The sequence below is a fragment of the Hypomesus nipponensis genome, chromosome 11 (assembly GCF_054491055.1).
Source record: "Hypomesus nipponensis isolate SF chromosome 11, ASM5449105v1, whole genome shotgun sequence".
NCBI classification, from domain to species: Eukaryota; Metazoa; Chordata; class Actinopteri; order Osmeriformes; family Osmeridae; genus Hypomesus; species Hypomesus nipponensis.
Window position 1 is genome coordinate 18,235,402 of NC_140371.1, and position 26,848 is coordinate 18,262,249.

The following is a 26,848-nucleotide window of genomic DNA, read 5'->3' on the forward strand; positions in this document are numbered from 1 at the left end:
GCTGTTGTAAGTGAGTGGATCTCCAGGATAGTCCTTCAGCTTGTTTGCATAGCTTCATCATGTGGAACATGGCTTAACGGTGAAAGTGTGCACTGGAGGAGATGTAGACATACTGTGATGTGTTATGACTGAACCTATTGTATCCCTGACTCACATTAAAAGGGCAGATGCCTTTTTGTGGAGGATTTAGGCAAATCACCACCCACAGCCACAACCACAGTACTATGGACACACAAAAAATAGGGTGTCAAAGGAGCAGTTGTTTTCATTCATGTCCTGCATGTTATGGGACATGAAAGTTGTATAAAATAGCAAGGTGGACTGACATGGATCAACTTACCCCAGTGAACCAGACTGATCACTGGCTCCTTTCAGTATGGTTTTACAAGATAGACTAGGCCTCTAGCGAATTTAAAGTTTCATTTTAGCGCAAGAACCCCTTTCCCTCACGGTGAACATACTTGTTTCATTTAGGATCAATCTGTTTGGTCAATAGGGGGTGAAGAGAGCCAAGTCAGTGGTTGGAATAAATAGTAAGGACAGTTACCGTAACACTATTGACATGCACACTGATACAGATTATGTGGCTCACCCTTAACATTGCAATTCTGACAATGCTGAAATATTCTATAATGAATCTCAACTTAACAGCTGGCCACGTTTGTATAATAACAGCAATAAAAGGATGGACGAAGCAGGAATGTTTAACAGATAACAGATGGTTGTCAAACTTTCCTTGCCAGGCAGGATTGTTAACTTGATGAAAGCAGCATGGAATTCTCTACATATTTGAGATCAAATTGAGCTGTGTGTTTTAAAGCAGTACATAGAAAGGATTTGAGAGTGTATCTGGTAGAATGAAACTGTCAATTATGTTAATTGTAGGTAATTCTGAGTTGTTAGGTAGAATTCAGTATTATGAGCCCACATTTTTTTTCAAATAATACGTGTTGTCAATAAGTTCACTCATAGGTCATGACTTGAGATCAGCCCAAGAAGTTAATTGTCAAAAGAAGCAGGACCAAATAATTATAGTATATCTGTACCTGTACAACTGGAAATAAACTACAATTGAAACTTTATCAACGTGGTATGAATAATCTTTAAACAGAAATTCAATTTTAGATTTCCACTGAAGATAGAGATCTGGGTAAGAGCGTCTGCTAAATTACTAAATGTACAATGTAAATGATAATTATCTGTTTACGTGGTATTCGCAAAAGAACAACTTGAAGAAATGCAATTTTAGTTGAGTTATGTAGGCTACGTTACGTTTTAATGCATCACAAGTTTGCTTTTACATTCATGAAATTTGTCCCTTCGCCTTTTCCGTACGCTGCTGTGTATGCTCAGACTTATAGTACAATGAACCATCTGTTTGGTGATGAACGTACAATACAAATAACTTGATGATTTGTAGATCTGTGAATTTTTGCCTGCTGCGCATTGAGCTCATTTGGGGGAAATTCCTACTCCGGAGTTGAAAATGGCGATGGACGGGTTGTCCACGTCTCAATCCGGACTTTCGTATGCTGGGGATTTTTACCCTAGAAAATTTGGTCCCAAGCCGGACGTGGTACCGTCCGGTATTACGGAGAGGAAAGTTGGCCCACTCGATAAACCTGACATGGTTGCGGTGGACGTCATTAACATCAAGGATTCAGGTTTGTTGACAGCGTCCAGCCGCTATTAGCTAGCTAGGTAACGCTAGCTTGTGATGTCTCGGCTGCTACCACAGGTTATTTAGCTGGCCTAGCTACTTAGTAACATTAGGTTATTATTAGCTAGTACTAGTTATATCACTGTAAACGTTTGACGTGTTAGAATTTCCAGTGATATAACTTAATTACTGCTACTCATCTCACCATGTACTACTAGCAAGCTTGCTAGCACTACTGCTTGCTATAAACGAGCCACAACACCAGCCATTATAACATGGCTAGCTAGCTAGCAAGCTTGATGGCCTAATTAACTGACTCAGTCCCTTTTAAATAAGGTTGGAATACTAGTAGGCATTTGGTGAAAATTGTGCTCTTAGCCCTTTCCACTCAAATTCGCAACGATTTGTAACTAACTGTGGCTTGTAAACGCAATGCAGTGGCCATTTCTAAACGACTTGATTCGTCTTTGGCAGATATTCCATTGCACAGGAAAAAGCAAGAACATGACACCTATGTTTTGGTAAGTTGTTGAACATGGAAGTACGCTCGCATATTAATTCCAACATAGACTTGGGTAATACACCAAATATTACACCCCATTTCCTGGCACGTGAACGTACTTCAGCGTCACTTACTTTACATTAGAAAGCCACGAGATGGCGATGTTGGATAATGTCACTATCCTCTGCTCTCAACATCCTTGCACAGTAGTAGATGGAGGACGCTGCATTCATTTTGCAGTACAATCTTATGTTTTATTAACAATGTTGTTTTTGGTCTACCAAAGGGCACTATTCACCCTTTCCGGAAGACTCACAGATCCTTTTATGGTAAACTCTTGCAAGAATTTCGCTTGGTGACTTCAGACAGAAGGGTGAGTTTGTGTGCACTTGCAACCTTAAAGACAGCATTATTCCTTATAAACATTATATGTATTGTATTGCATAATCTTAAGTGCTGACTTTGTTATCCCATTGGGATTAAGACGTTTAGACATCACATGTAGTTTAGTAGCCAGACACTTCATGCCAATCTGTCTTGAGTCAAGTCCATCACTTGATTCCTTTGATAATTGGCTTGTTCAAAAGCTAGGAGACATCCTATACATTCAGACATGCCGTGTAGGGTAATCCATCTGTTGGCAACACGTTCCACGCAGCGCACATCGCCTTGCACCGTCCAGCACGTCCAACAGTCCTGCCAGTACAAACACGGGGGATGGAATCATTTAGCGTCATGTATCGTAGAGGCATCACAAGCCTACTTAAAAAGCAAACCTTTTTAGATCACAGCTTGCCCACTTGTCTTTGTGTACTTTATGGGAAAGTGTCCCTAGCTACTGAATAGGATGTCCTGTGTCCACGGTGATGCCATGACGACAGCGAGACACAGTTGTACTGTGGAGTGAGTGTATACAGGGTTCAATCCCATCTTTAGGTATTATCTGGATGGTATCCATCTGCCGGTTGTTGCCTGGTGTGTGCCCTGCCTCCTGTACTCGCCTGGACCCACATAGAACCCACTGGAAGGGCTGGCTGGTTTGACCTCTGACCTCTGGGATAAGCTGCTTTGGACCAAAAGTGTTCCATCTGCTGGTGGACAGGGCCCTGGTTGGCGAGCAAGAGGGAAAAGAGATAGAGAGAGATGTCACTGGGAAGACCAGGGAGAGAGTATAGAGATGGAGAGAGATGTTATCGGGAAGAACAGGGAGAGAGTATAGAGATGGAGAGAGATGTCAGCGGGAAGACCAGGGAGAGAGTATAGAGATGGATAGAGATGTCACAAGGAAGCCCAGGGAGAGAGTATAGAGATGGAGAGAAATGTCACTAAGAAGCCCAGGGAGAGAGTATAGAGATGGAAAGAAATGTCACTAGGAAGCCCAGGGAGAGAGTATAGAGATGGAGAGAGATGTCACTAGGAAGACCAGGGAGAGGGCTTGAGAAAGACAGTAGACTGTGGAGAGTGAAGGGCGGCAAAGGTTGGAGTTGTAGAAGGAAGAAAGGGTTAATTCACGTGAAGGGGAGACTGTACGATAGAGAGGATATGCGTGACCCACCTATGATGTGGGTGGGTGGGTGGGGGGGGGGGCACAGACTGAGAATATAGCCCAGTCATCGCTGGACCCTGGTCGATGACGCAAAGCAGTCACAAGGCTTGACGTTAACAGTATCCTGAGGATTCCCACAAGTGCCACTGTGAGTGCCACACAGGGTGAGGTGCATCAGGGCGATCAGGGCCGCGTCATCCCAATGTCAGCTGCAAAAATCCTCGCGTTGTCAGCTGAAGCCTCAGGAATAAGAATCAAGCTGGGTTTGCACCCGCAATGCTGTCATCCACCACAGGGTGGCAGTGCATCACCTACCCTCCCACCTCTCCTCTCCCGCAGGGGCCAGTGTGTCCAAGTTTGTTTGTGTGTGTGTCGGGAGAGGGGGACGTGTTGGCCAGCGCGCTGTCGTTCTGTTTGCACACACACACAGGGCGCAGTGCACAGCATAGCCCTGTGGCAGTAACATCCCCTACCACACACACTCACTTCAGCTCCCATCTCTGTCCTTGGTCGTGGCTGTCACAAGACGCCCCAGCCCTGTCATAACACTGTGCACCACAGTAATTGTAGATTTCACAGCACTCCAAGGATGGCCTCTGACTGGTACAGGAAGTGACAGGCCCGCAGTTAGGACACTAATGTTTTTTTAAGGAGAAGCCCATCCAATGTTTCTGTTGTGGTAGCACATGTACCCAAGTATTCAGACTGCCCGGAGTTGGGAAATCTCAAGTTATTATCAGGGTATCTAACTGTGTTTGTTTGTTTGTTGTAGTCTTGGCGGATCCTGCTGTTTGGGGTCCTAAATGTGTTGTGTACCGGCTGCCTTCTGATGTGGTGCAGCTCTACAAACAGTATGGGTAAGTTGTGCACATGGTACACATACTACACCTAGCATACTACAATTGTACACATCAGAGTAGTATACTTCCATACCACACTCTCAACTATTCTACAGACCTTCAGCAGAATAGTGCATCTCTGCTCCATTAAATACAAAACGACTTTATGAAATCTTTGAGAGGTTGATTAGAAAGGCATGTACTGTCTTCTTTTCCTCGCAAAGTTTTCCCAGTAGGAAAGTTGCAGTTCACATCGAAGCAGTAGTTGCCATTATACTTATTATTCTCAAGAATATCCTTGCATCTGTTGTTTGTTATGTTGGTTATGGATGGCTGCCTGTTTAGGAAGAAGGGAACACAAACAAAAATAGCTGATACGCCACATAAACACACACTCGTGCGCACACAGCTGGACAACTGTAGTGTTTGTCCTTTTAAGGAATATCATGACATTGTATTTTGATCAGGAGTCAGCTGACAGCTCAGTCTGTCTGTCGGCGCGTGTATGTGCGCCTGGCCGTATTATTTCAGCAATCATCACAACAAGCTTGGTGTGAAATCCCATTATGATGACTTAATCCTTTTGAGGAGCCATGAAGCAAACAAGCGGGCAACTCGAGCCTCCTTGAGTTTGACCCCCCCCTTCCACCCCCCACCCCACCGTGTAGGGTGTCAGAGAGACAGCAGAGGCAGGAAACAGAGGACAGATATCGAGCGTCCAAACGCAAGACAACACCGACGTCGATATCCCCCCCCCAGATGCGTGGCAGTAGGCTCAGGCCCCAGCGCCATCCCCAGACTCAGCCACAGACAGACATGGCAGTATATATCCCTCCAGGACAGGACGCCATGTTGGTAAACTGGCTCGGTGGTGTTTGTCCACACGGCTGTGGCACTGTGCTAATATTGAAGATCTGTGGAGAGCAACATGGGGGGGGGATGGAGAGAGGCTGGCCTTTCCCTCCCTGGAACTTCAATCCATCGATTCCATGGATTCATTTTTCGAATCCACACTCGCACGATCCAACAGCTGATCTCAAGTTACTGTGCAGATGTGTTTTATTATTTTTAGGTAAAGCACAAAGGTAACATCTGCAATGACACGGCTACCTAGTGGCAACGATTGACATCTGTCTGTCTTGCTGCATCTGGTTTGTGTGTGTTTGTATTCACGTGAAAGCTTTTCTGTGTATTCTCTGTTTTGTGGTGGGGGCAGAGGGGCATGGGTAATGCGTGTGTGTGAGCAAGAGATTGATGTGGATGCTTGGATGTAAAGGAAGTGGTATATGTGTGTGCACATTTGTGGGCAGGGGGCCAGTTATTGTAGTGAGCTTGTGAGGCAGAAGGGCAAATTAGATCTCTTCCACATCTCTGGGTGTTTTCCAGTCATTGCGTAAAGACCTTAATACAGTGCTGCACGTTTGTCTTCCGGTTCATTAGGCCTGGGGCCCTCCACGCACACTCAAACCCCTACCCTTTCTCCAGAGTCGAGATCCCTTAGCGTTCTCCTCCCCCCTCTCTTTACAAACCTCATCCTCTTCTCCGCTCATTAGGCCTTTCTTTCTCCCTCCCTCCCTCCCTCCCTCCCTCCCTCCCTCCCTCCCTCCCTCCCTCCCTCCCTCCCTCCCTCCCTCCCTCCCTCCCTCCCTCCCTCCCTCCCTCCCTCCCTCCCTCCCTCCCTCCCTCCCTCCCTCCCTCCCTCCCTCCCTCCCTCCCTCCCTCCCTCCCTCCCTCCCTCCCTCCCTCCCTCCCTCCCTCCCGCTAGGTACCTACGAACATTCAGCAGTCTCACGAGCCCTTGTTACGCGGCGTCATGGAGCCGAGCAGCTAAATACTTATGTAGCACTAGCGTTGCTACTGTATCCCTGCCTGTGTTTGCGCTGTTGCTCAGCAAGTATCGTGTCGTGGACCGGTGTAGGACTGATTGACAAGCGCATCATATATTTAAGTCATTTAGCTAAGACTTGCATGTACAGTACGTTATGTCACATTAAATACTTTATTTAAATTCAGGGTTGTGTGGTGCGTCGCTGTAGCTAGCTGGCGAATATCCATAGGTTAAAGCCAGAGCAAGAACATTCCTTGCTGAGTTTTGTTGGTGGCCATGATGTTGTGGCCCTCCTCCCCACGGGGTTCGGGAAAAGTTGGATTTTCCAGCTACGACAGCTAGCTCCGTTACAGTAGTGGTGAAGGAGTTGGCTAAGGCGAACGCTTGCGATTGGTTATGGCAAATCAGAGTGGCTCTGGGCGGATCCAATAGTTTTAAACTTCAACAGAGGACCCGCCTTCAAGGAAGTTAGCTTTTGTCAATCCCAGAACCTCTGTACAAATGAAATGTACGAGGGTCTGGTTAGGACCAGGCTAGCGTTGCTGTATATCAGTTGTAAAAATGTCTGTTAAAAAAAAACTGACCCATCTGCAACCGACGCAAGCACACCCCACAATTTCCCCAGAGTACCTACCCTCTCTAGTTACATTAAGAATTGCATTGCAGGTCGATTTAAGGTGTGCCCCAAAATGTTCTGCTTGCGCTCCTAACATTTTCAATCATGGACTACTGTGCTCCCCGTAAAAGCCCTGCCTCAGGGCTAGTTAAACACGATGACATACTCACAGAACTGTGGACCCAGACTAATCAGAGCACAATTTACTCTGTCACTGGCAACACTTGTCATGCTGAGTAAATTGGAGACTGGTAAGATACATGTGTTTGAGTGTGGGTTACTAGTAAGAGATATGTGTATGTTTGTGAGTGCGTCTAAATGTGTCCCAGATAAAGTGTTTGTTTACTGTGAGCCCCAACTGCCACTAACTAAAACAAATAAATGTTTGATGTCACAGTAGATGGTTCCCTTTGACTGCCTCCTTTGTATTCCAAACCTGCATCCTAGCGGAGGGTTGGTTCCACCCCACCCCCAGCCTGGAACAATGTGGAAGCCGAGTCAGTTGAGGGAAGTCGCCCCGCCACTGACCCGCAAAGTTCGAGTACGGAGCTCGGAGTCGAGCACGATAATAACCAGCAGAGGAACTCCCACACTACCCACTTTGATCTCATTGTCATAGTGCTTTTCCAATCCAGCAACACTTTAGGGAGCAGGGCTGAGGGCCCTGCAGGGCCCCCTCTGTTCTGACTGTGAGGTCTGTTTACTCTGACTCACTTAGATTCCTCTCTTCAAGCATTTGCCGCTTCTTGAGAACATGACCTTAACATGAAAATGGCAAGGAGCTCATTTGTGTGTGTGTCCGTGAGCGCGTGTGCCTTGCGTAAAGGTAACCGATCCTAAAGAGCCACTTCTCCAGACTAAAATGGATGATGCTCGAGAACGCTGTTTGGTCTTGTCAGCTTGTCCAGATCAAATTCTGCCACCGAAACACTAGACAGGGTTTCAGAGGCGCGCTGGAGAGAAATGGCCAGGCTTTCACTAGATCTGCAGATTCATCTTTTGTCAACACTTCTTTGAGCAGGATCGATCTCCCTGTCTGCTTTGTGAGTAGAGGTCACAACAGACCAACACTCGCTAATTCGGGCAGAGTAATTGTTCAGTTGGAGTTGGCAGTCCCCTTCACTTTTTTTGTACATTATGCTCTTTGTGAAGCAGAGGAAATCATACGTGTGTATGTCTTGTAGTTTGTCAACCCTCGTTGTTTCAGCTGTCAGCCTCTCTGAGTCAGTAACTGCACGTCTCATAGTCTGTTTGTTTACCAGACGGTAGTTGAGCCCAATCCAGGATTAGGTGACACAGGGTTATGTATCATATGGGCTTGCTGACTTAAACTAAGCTTTATGTTCTGTTGTATTTCTTGGAACATGGTGGGTTTGCATACTATTTGTTTTTCTGGTGTTCCTAGAAGAAGGTTTGGCCTGTGGGACTGACTGTGATGCGCATGGACAATCTCCACTTTGGGTTTCTGAAAGCTATTAGTCAATTCAATGTTGTCCGTGCTCATTTCTTTAATGGATGCAGTTGCAGCTAGCTGTTTGTTGGTGTTGTGTGGTGTTGTGCGGTGTGCGCGCGCGCGTAGCAGCAGCCGGCGGCGGCCTCTTTCTCCTCCACACTAGTCCCAGAGACACTGTGTTCCCTCCTCACTGCCGATCTACAGCTGGGGGCAGCCATGCGAAAGGAGGTCAAGTGCCCGTTCTGCAGGCTTACAAACAGCCCTCTTCCTCTGCCTCCTCCCCCCACCTTCCATCTTTCCTCCTGAACGGAGGGGTTTACCCTGTCTGACCACCCCAGAGTCTGTGCAGGGCTCAGGAGACGCAGTGTGGGGGACCTGCTCTGGCGCGCTCCACACATGCCTTCCCCTCGATAGTGTGCGAAAGAGGGGAGTGAGTGATGAGAGATGGTGAGTGAGAGAGAGCACGTTGGATCTGGTGTCATATTGTCTTATTGGTCTCATCGTGACTTCGTCCCAGGAACGATCAAGGGGTTCGTTTTCAAATCCAAATTTGAACCAAGAAACCATCATCCCAAATTGAACTTTTCATTGTTCAGCCATGTCTTTATTGAACCGGGTCCGTTTCTATATGTGTTGATCAGGATGTGTGTGTTGTCACTCGGTGTGTGAGTGTTGAGACACACTGGGTGTGTACCCCCGGCCTCTGGGGCTCGGCTATGTAGGAACCCAGCTGGTGAGGCTCTGCCGGGCCCGCTGGGACCGGACGATGCAGGGAAGAGGAGGAGGAGGAGGAGGAGAGGGAATAGGCTCATCTACTCGGATGTCTGCTCCAGCCCCAGCCTCGCGCCAGACTTTTTGTCTCTGTTTACTCCCAGAACAGCCACCACATCTGCCTGCAGCTCAATATGGCTCTGGCTGCTCTTATGTAGTGTTATGTAGTGTTATTGTTTGACAATAAAGGACATTGGTATTTTTTAGGTATGGTGGGGAAACTCTTGACTACATACAGGCCACACGAAGCACTTAAGATCTCGAAGAGATTGAACTTAGATTTAGAATTTTTATGTTGGTGTTGTCTGTAGCTCCTTCACGTCAAGGTATTTTATCTTCACCAGAGTTGAAAGTAGTCAGTATTGGCTTGTGGGATTGACCAGGAGGTCTTTAGGGAAACAAGGTTATTAAGCTCAGGCTGAAACTGGGTCAGAGCTGGTTGTAAGGTCAGGGAGCCAAGATAGGCCAAACTAGTTTGGGGTGGCGGGGTGACTTTAAGGTGTGTGTGTGTGTGTGTGTGTGCATGCGTTCTCCCTGGATCTCCTCTGGGGCCTGTCCAATTCCTCCTATTCATTTCTGACAAAGTACTCAACGTCTCCGGTTCCCGGCCTCCATCTGTGGCCTGGTGTTCCGCTGTTACACCACTCCTGTTTATTATTATGAGCACCCTCTCTCACCTCCCCCTGAACCTCCCCCACCCCGCTCCCCCTCCCTGCTTGCCCTCACCTATCCCCTCGCCCCACCTCCCAGACCTCCCATCTTCTTCTCTCCCTTATCTTCCCCCACCCTCACCTTCAAGCCACTCCGTCAACCTCCATACCCCCCTCCCCCTCGCCCCCCTCAACCTTTAGCTTCCACCCCAAAGCCCTCACCACTCTTTGTTGCCACACCCAGACCACTGTGTCGAGCCTCATCCATCAGGATCCAGTGTGGTCTGTCACCACTGCCACAGAAGGAACAAACGAAAGCTACACCTCTGGCTGAAAAGAAATCCTCACCTTCTTTCCTTGTCTTTCTTTGAAGCACATATCAAGGCACTCTGAATGCCTGAGAATGGATGGTCAGGTTCAAGGGTGCTAAGGAGAGGTTCTATGTGTGATGACAGGGAGTGCTGTTTGAGGACGCACTGTATCTACATGGTTGTCAGTAAGAACCTCAGGCACTGATGTTGCTGATACTGCGTTCAGTGTGACCCGAGGTGTGGGGTTCCATTCAGCCTGGGTCGCTCCACACAGTGACACACACTTGACTTGGATGGTATGCCACCTAATAGTGTGTGTGTGTCTGTGTTTTTGCTTTGTGTACACATGCACACCTCATAGTTGTGTTGTATATTTTGTGTGTACTATAGGTATTCATTCTGGGTGTGTGTACTTTGTGTGTGCATACTGCCTTTTTGTGTGTCATATTTTGCGTGTATACCAGGTATGCATTCTGTTTGGGCGTGTACTTTGTGCACGCATATTCTCTGCGTGTGCATATTCTGTGTGCATTTCCCCTGTGTGTGTTCTGGTCTTCCGTCCTCCCCTGTGCCCGCTGTCAGCAGGGGGCGCCCCCTTCCCGGGGCCCAGAGCGCCCCCTTCCCGGGGCCCAGAGCGCCCCCTTCCCGGTGCCCAGAGCGCCCCCTTCCCGGGGCCCAGAGCGCCCCCTTCCCGGGGCCCAGAGCGGCCCCTCCCCGGGGCCCAGAGCAGCCCCTTCCAGGCCCTTCCTGCACCCGGCTCGCATTTCCCCCGCCAGGTGTTTCTAGACTCCCAGTCAATAAAGCTTTTAGTTTACATATGGAGCGATCGTTTGTTGTTTTAATGTGCCGCGTCGACAGACACTCGAGCCCCCCCGGTCGATGCTTGTTTCTCCCAGCAATGACACGTAGCAGAGAGAGAGAGAGAGAGAGAGAGAGAGAGAGAGAGAGCAGCTCGCAAGTCAGCCCCCTCTGAGACGGACTGAAGCCAGCGAGCGGGCGTTGCTTTCCGTCTTTTCGTGATCTAATACTTCATTTTGTGTGTGTGTGTGACTCAATACTGCAGTGTGTGCTTGTGATTTAATACCTCATTGTGTGTGTGTGTGTGTACTTGTATAGGCCTAGCCTGTGTGTGTGTTTACTTGTGTGTGTGCCAACCAACCACAGCAGTTGTGTTGAGGGCACTGCCTGCCTGGTGTAAGGTGATCCACACCCTTGTTCCCCAGGCTCCTGAACTTCTGCCTACCTCTTCTAATAACCAGGCAGCACTTAATGCCACTAATGGGGCTTTATTCCCTTGGTGAGAGCATGTGCGAATGTCTGTGTGTATCTGAACTAATTAGTGTGTATTTGAACAAAATATGAGTGTGTTTTTGAGCGAGTGTGCATTTGAATGTGTGTGTGTGTGTGAGGGAGGGCCCACGAAGGTGGGTTGGAGGAACAACCAATCAGATGTGTTTGGGCTGCTGTCTTGCAGACGGCATTAAATATTCAGTACCCGGGTTGTATTCCTTCACTTCCCTTCATCCCTCGCTTCTCTCCATCGATTAGGTCTGCAAACATACACAAGCGACCTTAATCTCCTGTCAGTGTGCTACAAGTATTGGGTTCAGAGCCCCCTCTGGGAAGCAGAGCTGCTCTGTCTGGTTGGTTCTGACTAACATGCAGCTTGTCTGGGCTGATAGCAGACCTCTGCTCTCTGAGTGTCAGCGTGTTCATCTGAGGAACAGGAAGTGACGTCATCGTCGTTGTAACTTAATCTGAAGAGTAATAAATATGTAAAGCGAAAACGTTCCTATCCGCACACAGGGCTTAGTTAATCAGGTCATTCTGTTAATCGTTCAGCTGAGGGAAGCAGAGGCTTTGGAGATGTAGTGTGCGACACCCCTGGACCCTACCCTAGAAGGGTGTTCACATGAGCCCAGCTACGGTCATTTTACACAAAAGCTGAAGAGAGCGTTGAACCAAACTGCATGTGATGAAACCCCATATAGATATATGTATATCTATATATATAGGGTTATGTATCTATTTCTCCCCACAGTTGGGAGTTCTCGTCCAGAGACACTGTGTTCCTTTTGAGTCGGCAGCGTTGAACCGTCATGTCTGTCCGTCCTCGCTGAGCTGTCCAATCCCCTCGGCTCATTCAGCTGGCCTCGCAGGATTACATCACAGTAGTTTGGCCAACACGGTCCCAGCAAGTGTGGAAACAAAATGTTCCTCTCCATACAAATCTCCCCTAATCTGACTTCCATCATATCCAGCTTACATAAAGCCGGTTCAGAGGGGCCAGCCGATCCCACTGATTGAGTCTTCCTTTCTTCTTCCTCTCTCTGGTCTGCTTGTCAGCGCCCCCTGGGGTTGTGGGGGAGTAGGACATGAGGCAGGGCTGGGTTTAGGGGTGTGTGTGACACAATGCATTGGGATGACTTTCTACAAAAGGAATAAACTCCTGTGTTTTGTTTGTATTTCAGAACAAACAAACTAAGGGTAATTGTGTGTCTATCCATTTCAGCTTGTTTTAATGGAGGCCCATTTGACAGATTCCCTTTCTTTCTTTCATTCCAGCCTTAACTGCATACACATATCTCACCATCTTTGACCTGTTCAGGTGAGTACAGTTCCAATCCTGATACTACTGTTGATAGTGTAGAAGTAGTACAATTGTATTGAAACCTTATCCTGTGTGCGTGTGTGCGTGCGTGCGTGCGCGTACAGTACAGAGTACAGTATCAGTTGTGACTAACTTATCAGACTTCTTTTACCTCACCCTCACCCCCCCAACTCTCCCCTTCCAAACCCCATCCCTTCATCCACCACCCCTCTGTGCCCCCCCATCTCACCTGTCTTCCCTCCATGTCTCCCTGAAACCACCAGTCTGATCACATGTTTGGCCAGCTCCTGGGTGAGCATGAAGAAGCCCAGCCAGCTGTATTCGTTTGGGTGAGTACAGCAACCTCAGCAGCGAATTGACAGTATCCAGCAGCATGGTTATGTTACACACAGAGACATAAATGTACCAGTGACGGTGAGCATAACGGTAAAGTAAGTAGGACTCCATCTCCTTAACGGTAGAGGCTGCAATAGCAAAGGGATCTGCTTGTGAAATAGTTTAGGTGCTTATGTCAAGTTATTATAGGAGTCGGGGCTTTGCTCCGATGCTATAGGTTTCTTTCCTGGGATTAACATGTGGTCGAACTGTGGCCCTGATTTAAGTACTACACACACGCACACGCGTGCGCGCACGCGCACACACACACACAGTTTAACGTTGAGGTCAACATACACACTGGCATCTGCTATACAATCCTATCCTACAATATTTTTTTATTTGATGAACCTCCCGTGTGTCCCCAACACACCAACACACAGACAATCGTTGTCCCACAGCCAGTGTGTGTTGATGGCATGCTTGTCTGGTTGAGGCTATGGGGGCCTCTGTGTTTTCGCCAGACCTTTGACCTTGGGGTGTGAAGTTGTGGTGATTGTACGGAAAGCTGCTTTTCAGCTCCACTTGGCCTTAATGTGCTCACTGGGCTAGCACAATGGGTTAGCCACAGCACAGATTATCTCCAGTGCAACTGGAGCTAGCCCGATCTCCACCCTCACATCTCCAACTACCATGCCCGGCTCCACCTCAGACCCCCCCTTAGACCCCACCTCAGACCCCACCTCCGCCCCCCCCCTCAGACCCCACCTCAGACCCCCCCTTAGACCCCACCTCCGCCCCCCCCTCAGACCCCACCTCCGCCCCCCCCCTCAGACCCCACCTCAGACCCCCCCTTAGACCCCACCTCAGACCCCACCTCCGCCCCCCCCCCTCAGACCCCACCTCCGCCCCCACCTCCGCCCCCCCCTCAGACCCCACCTCAGACCCCCCCTCAGACCCCCCCTCAAACCCCACCTCCGCCCCCCCCTTAGATCCCACCTCCGCCCCCCCCTCAGACCCCACATCAGACCCCAGTGTCTGGCCTACCCCTGCCCAAACCGCCCGCTTTTCCAACTTTTTTTTAAGGTCCAGTCCTCTTATTCAAAGTGTTACGGACACGATCGATGGTTGTCTGGCCAATAAAAACCTGTCCTCCAAAAAAATGAGCAGTAGTCACATGATAAACTGCTGAGAGGATGAGTAATGTTTTCCTGTGTCGACAAAATATTTGCAGTGCACCAAATTAAAGATTTGTGATGCACCAATTTGTAATGGGCATCTGAGGATTACCTAGTACAATCAACGTCTTTTAGATTGTAATACTTTAAGTGGGAGGCATTGTTAAGCCTCTGTGGGCGCGGGTGAGTGCGCGTCTGTCGTTGATTAATAGGTGTGTGTGTGTGTGTGTGACCGAGCGACCGGGGCCAGCCAGGCTAGTCCATGGCCCAGCTTTGTGGTGGGTGGTGCTGCTGCTAAACACTGTGCAACCTTTTGACCACAGGGTGTGAGCTTAACGACCAAATTGAAAAGGACGAAGCTGCCTGTTGGCCAAACAGCCCTCCTGGTTCCAACAACAGAGTCATTCAGCCCGCGGCGGCACCAGGACGGAGGGGGGAGGGGTCAGCCCGCGCTGGCACCAGGGCGGAGGACGGGGGAGGGGTCAGCCCGCGGCGGCACCAGGGCGGAGGGGGGGGGGGGGGGTTGCAGGCAGTTAGGGGCAACGTGGGTAAAGAGGGTAGAATGAGACGGCAACCTCATGATGCTTCAGCCTCATCAACTGAGGACAGCCCAGAGATGCCCAAGACAATATAAACTAATGTATAGCACTGCTACAGCCCTGATACGTTAGCACAGTGGCCTCTGAGGTATGTGAATTAAACATGGACTAGGTTTCCAAACAAGGGCAGCCGGGGAATTAATACGATATTTCCTTTGTTTTGGTTAGAGCTTGCTCTCTTGTTTACTCCGGCAAACCACGGGACGTTATACTAACCTTTTATTTTATATTCTCAAAATTCCTTTACTTAGGTGGTCACCTCGACTTCTTCAAACCTGCTGACAGCTTTTCCTGACACAGTATTTGTTTGACCAATATGACATGTTTATAGGATCTCTTTGTTTTGAGGTCCAACACTATTTGTACATAATGCTTCAAGATGAATGAGATCAGGGAGTGTGCAGGAGCCTGGAGCCAGTTTCTCTGACATCTGTCTTTTCCAGATGATAATGGATCTTGCTGTGTTGTGTATGGCACAGGCCTGCAGGACCACAAATCTGAAATGTCCCTAATTAGCAGTTTGAGTAGCATCTGTTTGTTTGTGTACATGTTTGTAGTGTGTTGACTCCTATGCCCTGTGTGTGTGTGTGTGTGTGTGTGTGTGTGTGTGTGTGTGTGTGTGTAGATTTGAGCGTTTGGAGGTAGTGGCAGTGTTTGCCTCAACTGTGCTGGTGCAGCTGGGAGCTCTGTTCATCCTGAAGGAGAGGTAGGTACTGTTTTCTGCTAGAAACACAATCGCACACACACACGCATTGCTCACACACACACACACACACACACGTGTTAATCTGCAGTGCCTACCTCTGCCATCCTGCAACCTCACACTGCTCCCATGCTGGCTAGAGACACATGGAGCAGGGTTGAATCAACGGTCATTCTCAAAGAGGGGAGGGGGGAGAGGAGGTGGAGTGACGAGAACGCAGTGTCTCTTTAACGGGCCTGGCTACCAACAAACAAATAAGCCCTGTGGTGTGTGTAGTGTTTCTGTGGGCAGCGTGCACACGGTAGTGTTTGTCCAATGTATGCTGTGTACAGTCACCAAGCTCAGTGTGTGTGTGTGGGTGTGTGTGTGTGGGTGTGTGTGTGTTTTCTCCCTGTGGTCTTCATCAAAAGCTAAAATGAGAAAGAAAGGGGAGGAGATGAGCTAAGAAAAAGGAGAATCTTAAAGGAGAGGGATTACGGTGAAATGTATATATTTCACCGTCTGTATATATTTAATCGTAGCCTACTGCATGTTGGGTGTTGTACCCTGCAGTGGGTGGGTGTGGATGTGTCCAGGGCTATGCCCCAACTTTTTCCCTGAAGCGGTTTGTCCAAAGGTTAGTGCTCTTGACTGTAAAATCAATCAGCTAATCGAGTTCTAAGTTACAATAGCGTGTTTTCGCACACACAACGCCGTCCTGCCAGCCAGTTCTGTGCAGCACCCAAAGCCCTGGCCAGCACGTGACTGTTTAAGCAGGGCTAGGCCGCTAAGGAGCTCATGAGGGAAGCGAAGAATGGGCTTTAGCGGTCTATGAGCTAATGAGCCCTGCATGTTTGCGTGTGCTGTTACTGTACATACAGTTCATCGTTGGCCCCCCACACACTTTCTTTCAAACCCATCATCAGTGGGCTAGAATGCGCTGGAAAGGGTTAGGTTGCCACACGTCTCGTCCTAGAGACTCGTTCTGCGACACCTCGCTTCCTACAGCCCAGGGAGAGGAGAGCTGTTGGCGCGCGGCGGCGGCAGCGGCGGCACACATACGCCCTTCAGCTTGTTCATCTCGTAAATGAGATGTTTCACCTCGTTGGTTTGCCATATTTGTCAAATGTATCCCAACAACCGTCCTCACAAGGGGCGTCAGTGCTCTCTTTCCCCCGACACTCACTTCCTGTTGACTGTGTTGTTTGTTTTATCGACTACGTTTCCTCTTGTTTTCGTGGTTTCCCAGTGTGGAGCGCTTCGTGGAGCAGCCGGAGGTGCACACGTAAGTATTCCCCCATCCCGTCTGCCTCCCTAAACACACACACACACACACACCTCCAAGCTCCAGGGACAAACAACACAGCAGCCCAAACATCTGGGTTTGTTTTGAGGCCAGACAGACATAGACAGACACACACACACACACAGACCAACTCTATTGTCTACCCCCCATCCCTCTAAACTCCACCTAACTGGATTGTCAGCTAATCACGCCCCCCACACACACACACACACACACACTTTGCTCTCAATCATAAAACTCAGATTAGTCCATTTTTTTAATACCAAAACATTCCTGGCCTAAACCTGTGAACTGTGACAAGATTACACCGTGAACCCTGCCAGGACATCACAATTGAATGTTTAGGATGTAGACAGTCCAGGTGCAGATTATCTTCCGCTCTGCCGCGTGGCAGGTGTCTGAGATGCCACAAGATCCCAGGTACTACCGCGCATCTGGATCCAGGCTGAGAACATCCACTCATACCCAATCAGTGGAGGAGCTCTCCCTGGGCTTTAGAAACCTCCACTGATTGTTTAGACGGGTATTAATATCATTTTGTAAAAAAAAAACAATTGATGGATTTTCTGGGAGTTTGGATTTGGTTGTTGACGTGTTGTGAAGCTGCCAGTGTACAGCAGCCTTTTTTTTTTGAGGGAGAAAAAAACATTTTACACCGAAATAATTTGCAAATGGTCATTTATTAAAGATAATATACAGGAATGGTGTATGTAGTATGGGCATGCATGTTCCACTTGTGTGTAGTATCTGCTTTAACCATCTCTCTCTCTCTCTCTCTCTCTTTGTCTAGTGGCCGACTGTTGGTGGGCACTTTTGTGGCTCTCTTCTTCAACCTGCTGACTCTGCTGTCTGTCAGGAACAAGCCCTTTGTCTACGTCTCTGAAGGTACTACAGTCTCACAACAACTGGGTCCGCAGCGCAATGTGTTCCTCGAGTCAAAAATAGACTCAAGGCTAACGCACAGGGGTGTGGGTTCGAATCCGGCTGAGGCCATTTCCTGTATGGCTTCCGCCTACTTTCTCCCTGCATTCCTGTCTCTCCAACTGTCCTACCAATAATTAAAGGAGGAAACATCCATCCATCCATCCATCCATATATATATATATATATATACACTCAGTATATATATTAAAAAAAGACCAATATAAAATAAGGTCTTGACGTTGCTCAGCTCTGAGACTCTGCCAATATGCAATGTCTTTCATGGCCAACAGGCGGCCGTTATGTTGATAAACACTTTTTAGAAAGTTACAGTAATCTGTGAGTGCTGCAGAAAGGGATCCCGTGGCTCTAAAACCTAACTGACACAGTTCTGCTCTCGGGATGGGGGCAATCCAGAGCCCAGACTCACTAAACCTCCTGCTGCCTCTAATGAAAGACGACACACACACAGACACACAGACACACACACACAGACCTTACAGCAAGTGTGAACAAACTCCCCGCAGGCTGCCCCAAGTCTTTAGTCTCCTTGCTGTGCAACTGAAAGTAATGATCAGATAGGGCACGAGGAACATTCTTGATCTCACACATTATGATCCATTTCGGATCCGTCTTTGTATAGCTGGCGAGCAGAGCAGGAGGAAGCAAAGCAGGGAGAGATTAGGCGTCCTTTAACAGCTCTTCTCAGGCGTTTTCTGTTTGTTTGTGTTGGCCGTTTGTTTGTGTGTGTTTTTTTCACCGCACGTTAACCATGTTTTCAGCACCCTAAGGGCATGTTTGTAGAATTTCTTCCAATGTGTCCCTACTGGACTGCAGCCACCACTGCCCTTTGCCATAAACCCTGCGCTCTTATTGGATAGCCTGCCCGACCTCGCGCTTTACTGTCTGATGTCATTAAGGACTTACTGGAGTATGAACGTAAGATTAGGAATTCTCTGCTTGTGTTCTTTCCACCCTGGCCCTCGGAGGGGCTTAGTGAGCCAAAGGAGGCCTGGTCTCCTCAAGATGGGATCATTGACTTACCCTGTCTGTCTGTACATCTCAACAATCTGACAGACAGATTGGGGCTCTCATTGGCTCGGGCAGCACCCTCGAGCTCTGTCACTTCCTTCCTGTGTGGGTGTGCCCGGGGATGTGAAGATCCCTCGCTGGCCCTCAGCTCTTATTTCCTCAAACTTGGATGAGTCTTGACATCCTTTAACATTTGAGTACTAGACTTGACTAGGTAAGCCAGTCCCCCCCCCCCCCCCCCCCCACACAAACACAAATGCACATGAGCACTCAGTGCATATAGGGTCCAAATAGACTTTGCAACCCAAGTTTCACATGGTACAGTTGCCCCCGGAGATGAGCCAGGCAGGGAGATCATGAACAAGGCCCTCTGCTCTAATGTCCTCCTCAAACAGTCTCTCCCCACTCCCAAAACACCTTACTCTCTGTCTGGGGGGTGCCCACAAGGAAGAAGGAAGACAAAGGGAAGTTGACCTTGAGACTTCAAAGAAGAACTTGCTGCCTTAAGTCAACTTCACAGTACATTTTACTGGTGCATACTGTTCATGTGGATGTTCCTCCTTTCTCTCCTGACCTCCCCCTCTTCCTCCCTGGTCCTATGTGAACAGCTGCCAGCAGCAGTTGGCTCCAGGAGCATGTTGCTGACCTGAGTCGAAGGTAAGATTCTGTTTCACTGAGTCATCCAGCTGTATCGATCCTCTGCCCTCAACCCCTGAGGTGGACACCGTGCCTGTGTGTGCGCGTGTGTGCCTGTGTGTGTGTGCGCGTGTGTGCCTGTGTGTGTGTGCGCGTGTGTGCCCTTGTCGCAACCAAAGGGATGGGGGAATTGATTTGGGCTTAGAACGAGCGTAAATGAATATGGGAAAACATGGCTGTTTTAGATTCCCAGAGAGTATTGTGTCGTCGTCCGTCCCCCCCCCCCCCTCCCTCGGGCGGGCCCTGGGTTTGGTGGTCAGAGGTTAAAGCTCATCCTCTGTCTGTTATCTGGTCTTACCTTCAGCATAAGGGCTCTGTGTTGCCCTTGCCCTCAGGTTAAGACCACCTAATGGGTTTTTGGTGGATAAAGGACCAGGTTGGGGGTCAGGCGCACCCTGCCTCTTGACCCCCTTTCCCCAGTAAACCCCTAAATGGGCTTGTGTGATTAATCCCCATGTAAGCATGCTCACACACCTTGCCTCTCTAATACATCTTCAGAATGATGAATAGGCTCACTGGTTTGGTGTGAATAATAGATGTTTGAGGGGTTTAGTTTCAGCCAGAAGGGCTGAGATCATCTTCCAGCTTCTACTTCATCCCCTGCAGGTCTAGACCCTGGTAACTCCGAAAGAGGAACCTGACAAAGGAAGTTAGGCCTCTATCCCAGAGTCATTTTACTTGGCCGCCAGCAGACAAGTATAGTGTCACATGTGCTGGTTGTGATCCTTACCCTTATGCAGCGTTGGGATCAACATTGTAAACGACAATCATAAGTCAAATGTAATTGTAAGTATTTAAAATGTAAATGTAAGGGATGTTTCGTATTGCCTTGTGTGTGCAGGTTATCCAAGGCTATGACAAATTCTGTGAGGGAGCAAAGCCGTGATTGGTCAGGAGCCAGAGTGAACACAATGTCCTAGGTCTCTCCCTGCTCTCTCCTCTCTCTCTCTCTCTCTCTCTCTCTGCTCCCTTGTTCTAATTATATCATAGATGTACTGAGAGGACGGCCCCATGTCCTCACCTGGGTTTGTAACCCTGGTGTTTCTCCTGGCCCACACTGCTGTTGGGGAAACTCGGCCAGGCTGCTTGCAGACAGCCATTGGGTCAAATGTTTGTTTCGCCGTAATCCTGCATATTCTGTCCCCAACAGTCTGGGATTAGACACGAGCTGGATTGATGCGCGCACACACTGACACACACACACACACCGTTGGAAAACTACGCAAATACACATTTTCTCTGTCTGCCTCTCTCACTACATATTACACACACACTCACTAAATCACACCATTGTGTCCGTCCTCAAATTATATCAATGCACCAGAGAGATTATGAGCTTATCGGGATTGGAAATCCTGTTTCCCCCTCCTCCCTCCAACTCCAAATGTGTCTTTCTGCTAGTCCTGGGTTAGGGTTAGAGTGATGAGAGTTCCTGCTTGTTTGGGTCAATAGTGTCGTTTCTTTTATTATATACTAAATGTCTGTTGTGTACTCTACTCTCCCTGTTAAACCTTAACCTGTGATATAGGATATGCTCTAGGATATAGGATATATGCTATAGGATATAGGCTTGCCGTGTCCGTTCTGATTGAATTGCACGTTCAGTCCGTCAGAGATGAATAGGCTAGCAATGATGGTGTTAGCATATTGTCTCTGTTCATCCCAGTCACAATCTGCAATTCTTCTCTTGTAAAGATTATTCATTTTTTTTGTGTGTCTCTACCAAACAACATCTATGAGTGTTTCGCATCACTGCGAGGAGAGGGTTCTAAAAATGGAAACGTTGTTTTAATAAACCGCTGATATACAAACAGGCTAGAGAACATTCTTAGGAGAACGGGGGAAAAAGTCAGACACATAACAGCTGTCAACAGCTAATTTTAAGAACGTGTTGTCTAATGAGTTGTCTTGTGTGTGCGTATTCTCAGCCTGTGTGGGGTCATCCCAGGTCTAAGCAGTGTCCTCTTGCCTCGTATGAACCCGTTTGTCCTGATCAACGTGGCAGGAGCCCTGTCTCTCTGCATCACCTACATGCTCATCGAGATGGAGTACGTTTCGCCAACACACACACACAAATGTCAACATATAGACACTCGCATACATCATTTATAAATAATGACTTCATTACCACCTGCCCTCTGTTCTTTTAAAGAAACACGGTGACATATAAACTGTGCTGTCATTTAGAGAGGATTTGTGATGCGATGACGACGTCTCCCGTACCCACTTTGGTCTTGTCTCTCTTTGTTACCATAGTAACTACAATGCCGTTGACACGGCGTCAGCCGTGGCCATCGCCCTCATGACCTTTGGCACCATGTACCCCATGAGTGTCTACAGTGGGAAGGTTCTGCTGCAGGTGAGGCATCGACCATGATAACCCTTCTATATCTGTCGCTTCCGTTCCTCCAATAGACAGGATCGACCTACTGTTTTGTTTGTGTCTATGTTTGTATATGTGTATTCATAGATGTATTGAATGTATATATTCTTCTAATCTTTTCTTTTGGATGTGTTTTTGTGTGGTCTGGTTCTTCTCCCTCTAGACCACGCCCTCCCATGTCATTGGTCAGCTGGACAAACTTCTTAGAGAAGTACGTTGAGATCATTTAAGTCTACATTAAGCCTTTTTTTTTATTGTGCCGTTATGTACTTTCAATATTCTGGATGTGCTAAATGGAGAGCTTCCCAGGTAGATATGAAACGTGTATATATAAAATATATACTATGATTCCAGGTATGGAAGTTGGAAGTTAACTCTGTACTTGTTTGGGTTGTGTCAGGTGTCCACCCTGGATGGGGTTCTGGAGGTCAGGAACGAGCACTTCTGGACCGTGGGGTTTGGCTCACTGGTACGCCTCAACTCTCCCTCAAACACCCAGTGCAGTATTCACGCTGCACTGACACCCACAGTCTAACAAAGACCAGACAGCAGAGAACGTTTGACTCTGAAATCTGTTATTCTGTCATCAGACAGTGTATCTGATGCTTCCACACAGGACTGTAGCTTAGTAGAGTGTCTTAAGTTTAAATGGCAAGTTTAAGTAAGTGCCAGTTGTAACAAGAACAGGTACTTTCTTGTTTCTAAATTCTTTGGTCTGGTTCCCTTGGCGGTTTTCTGGCGGCCTATCTAAACTAGTGTGTCACCAGTTACATCATTTGCTACTGGCTCACCCAGTCACATTTTCATTGTAGTAGCTTCAATGATGCTACTACCTAGCATAGTCTGCACCCCCACCCCCTGCGTCATGCTCTGTTTGTCCCCGCCACCCCCACCCCCACCCTCTTCAAATGAGATGTCAGGAAAACAAAGAGAGTACCATTTACACTCGGAATTTACTGGCTGCTTCCTCGTAGACAATCTGTCCGGATTTGCTCACTCAAATGAGAAGAGGAACAAACAGCTCATGCGTTTCAATTTCTCCGTCCCCTCCCATTGGTTGATTTTGAGGCTTTATCTTCAAAACTTCAGAGACGTTGCTGCCTGCGACTTTGGATGTGAACTCTATTCCTTCGAGCAGCTGGCAGCACGTAGGTTTTCAAGCAGACATCGGAAGAGACTGTGAATATAATATGTGTTATTCATTGTATGTCAACCGAGACGCCTGTCAGATTTGGCCGTTCCTCCATGCTCCCCCGGGCCAGTGCAGTCCCCCTGTTCTGCCTCTAGGTGGAGTAATGCCATGTCGGAAGACTCCCACAGAGCAGATGGAGATGTCAAGTTCACACCTGATGTACTCACAGGGGGATGTGGTAAGGGGGGGTAGAGAGATTATCTGTACATTATAAAATATGTTATATTAGTATAAATATAACGTTTAGGGACGTGAATTTCACAATCTTGCACAATTATTTCCTGTTGAAATTACATTATTTGAGCTTTTCGTAGATAATTATATTGTCTGTCACCATGGAGGGCTAGCTATATCAGTTGATGTGGGGATCAAGGCTTGTGTTTCTTTCTGTCTGAGCTCCTATTAGCGCAGCGTGGTAATTCCTGTGTAGATTTGAGGTTCATCTGTTGTGGTGGTTGTCACACAGTTGTGGCTGTTGGCACACACTCCCTCAAATCGCCTGGGGTTAGGCTTAGGGCAGCAGAGAGAGAGAGAGGGAGAGGGAGGGGGAGAGGGAGAGGGGTGTGAGACAGACAGATAGACAGGAGAGCATGTGAGAAAAACTTAGAGAGAATGGGGGAGAGAGAGAGAGACGGAAAGAAAATCGTAGAGAGAGCGAGACGGTGAGAGAATGTGGGTAGAGGAAGGGAGAAAGGGGGAGAGAGAGACTTGGGTGGGGGAGAGAGACATAGAAACGGCGGGGAGAGCGGCGGGGAAACAAAAGAGGGGGGTGCTCAAAAAAGGAAGAGAGACGGAACAGACTGAAAGAAGAGCCTGAATGACGAGGCAAAGCCCTGCAACTTCCCTCCTTTTTTTTGTGTGTGTGTGTTTTGGCAGGCCGGTTCAGTTCACGTCCGAATCCGCCGCGATGCCAATGAGCAGATGGTGCTGGCCCACGTGACCAACCGCCTTCTCCCCCTGGTCTCCACGCTGACGGTTCAGATCTTTAAGGATGACTGGATTCGCCCTTCCCTGGTGGCCGGGGCTCTCCCCACCACCTCGGCACTGGGCCCCTCTGAGTACGGGGGCCCCGCCGGCTACGCCCCTCCTCACCCCTCTTCCACCAGGCCCCAGGATGAAATGGACCCCCTGACCTCCACTCCATCGAAACCCAGCAGTCCTCCCCCTGAGTTCTCCTTCGACACCCCTGGCAGGCACGTGCAGCCTGTGGTGCTCCTCGGTGCACAGCAGCACCTTAGGCCCGGGTACAACCTGGGCCTCAATTACGGAGCCTCCCCCTACACCAGCATGCTTAACCCTGGCCTGACCCGACCGGGTGGGGGGCTGGCCCTGGGTGTAGGGACTGGGATGGGCCTTGGGATGGGGATGGGAACAGGGATGCCTTCATCGCAGAGTTTCAGAACTGCCTTAGGTTCAGCGCCACACAGCTATGGAACCAACCCCAACCTGCTCCCCTCACAGTACAGCCAATACAAACCCTGATGATAATAAATACATACTGCACTGGGGACTCAGGGTGAGCTTGAAAAGGAATATATATTATCGTATTTATTTTAACGGGACCATTCTAGACGTCCATTCCTAACTTTGATGGATTTTCTATCTTTGTATATTTTTGGTACTGTTCATTGAAAGGCTGACATGTTGGCAATTGACTAGGTCCAGTGGCTGTATACCATTGAAATGTTGCTGTTTGATGATCGTGTATGATATGTATGGCTCTGATATTCTAAACGTCTGTTTTCAACCAATACTAATTCATTTCAGTTGATGTGTGCTCATGGACTGGAAAGCCCTAGACTCCCTGTTCTTCTCTTGGTCAATGGTTACCACAGGCAGCACAGTCCTGCCGATTACTGCTATTTGACCAGCATCAAAACTATAATAATGAAGCAAACAACCATGTTTTATGGATACTCGAATGATTCCTGTTGAGCATTATTTCTACTATTTGCCTTTTAAGCATTAAAGGGTTAATATCATCATGCACATTTCTTTAATTGTCTGTAAGACAATGTTAACAGTTGTACCCTTCATCTAGAACAGGCTTTGTTTTGGCGCCCTGCAAAAACAGACATTATCATACACAAATAACATCAATCACTCGCCTAGACATGACCTGTATTCTAAGGTGGTTTGGCTCACCAGCTGTGGGCTTTGGAAAACATGAATGCTATTAAAAGAAGGCAACTGCATTTTAGGTTTTTTGATGGAGTATATTTTCATAAGCTATAGGCTACCATTGTTTGCTGTATGTGCACTTTGATGACATTTATAAACCCTAACTTTGTTAAATCAGCGCCAAGCCTGTTAGTCCAGTTTTACTTTCAAATCATCAACACAAAAAATTATTAGCCTCACGATAGTTATTTATTAAATAATGGTAGCCTATACCAATGGTCCATTCTAAACGTGTTAATGGTTACGTCATAGGCTACAGGTTTATATGTTTTGAGATTTTTTTTGCCTTTAGTGCCGTTTATAGCCTGCTAATCGACAGGTCCAATTATCTGGTTTCAATCTCACAGTAGGCGTAGTGCAATATTGTGCGTTGTCTAGGTCCCTAATTTATTTTGAACATGCACCCCATTTCCTACCACTACTGTAGGCTAAATGTGTTTCAGGATAGGCATTATTAGACCCTAGGAACACGTTGGTTTGTAGACCCCGGTTTAAAGAAAATATCACAATTGCGCCTCAAATGACATTGCATATGGCTATAGCTGGTGTGTTTTATGTTAATTCATTTGTCCTTTTGGCTATTTAAAGAGGATACCAATTTTTCGAGGTAGAAGCAACCCGTTTTTCTTCTGATACCCAGCAATTGAAGTACGAAGACACTACAGGCCGAGTGTCGAGGCTGAAATCGCCCTGGTGAGAAGTATGGCTTATTTAACCATTTTCTGCTGGTATTGACACATTTTACCTTTAACATTTATATGTAGGCTAATTTATTGTAGGCTTTTCTCATCATCGTAATTTAGCTGCCCTTCATCAACAATTTGAGGCTGTTGTAATGGTAAACCAATTAAAGGTTATCCTAAACGCACAGCGATTTTAATTCACATTTGGTCTCGGCAAACTATTTTCTGATCGCGATGGTTATTTTTGTTTTTTTAATTGGTAAAAATTGTAATAAAGTTCTGTGTAAAGCATATTTTTCAATATAGGATATCATGAGGATTTTGAGGAATACTATTCCGATTTCAAGTACAAGACAGTTTGTCCAAACCCCTTATTCGTTTAGGACTAGGCAAGTCACTGGGAATTCATTTGAACGTAATAAGAAATCGTCCTTCTAGATTATTATGGATCTTTTTTTTTCTTTTACACAGGACACCTTTTAATCAAGGGAATTCAGACTGAATTTCTTTTACATAAAGTAACTTTTCTTTCGTACAAATAATTACTTAAAATTAGCTTATCCCTAAATTTAGCCAGTGGTTATTTTGACAGAGATCAATGTTTGTGTGTGAATTAAAATTATTCGTTTATTTAACAATAGGTCAACGTTAATACAATTAATAGCAGGAACATGGCTTGATCGATGAACATTTGCAAGTATTTTTCCCTTCATAAAATGCCTGTAATTATATATGATCAGTGTCTATTTTTGTTTTGACTACATCTGTCAGCCTACTCGATTCAGATTTTTAAGGTGACCTAAATTAATAACCATCTATTGTTTATTTTTTCAACCAAGTATTGTTGAAACAAGGCTTCTGTTCATGTGTCCGTAGCAGAGGTGCAATAACAA

General features: G+C 47.5%; 1 protein-coding gene across 1 annotated transcript; it reads left to right on the forward strand.

The window, feature by feature from the left end:
* Positions 1 to 1,363: 1,363 nt before the first annotated feature.
* Positions 1,364 to 25,073, forward strand: slc30a6 (solute carrier family 30 member 6). The gene is made up of 15 exons (XM_084709611.1): positions 1,364 to 1,664; positions 2,135 to 2,181; positions 2,449 to 2,535; positions 4,481 to 4,565; positions 12,742 to 12,784; positions 13,051 to 13,116; positions 15,505 to 15,585; positions 16,811 to 16,846; positions 17,658 to 17,752; positions 19,429 to 19,477; positions 21,445 to 21,564; positions 21,773 to 21,875; positions 22,063 to 22,110; positions 22,300 to 22,368; positions 23,968 to 25,073. The coding sequence occupies exons 1-15, from the start codon at positions 1,487 to 1,489 to the stop codon at positions 24,571 to 24,573; spliced, it is 1,713 nt and encodes a 570-aa protein (XP_084565737.1). The 5' UTR covers positions 1,364 to 1,486; the 3' UTR covers positions 24,574 to 25,073.
* Positions 25,074 to 26,848: the final 1,775 nt, after the last annotated feature.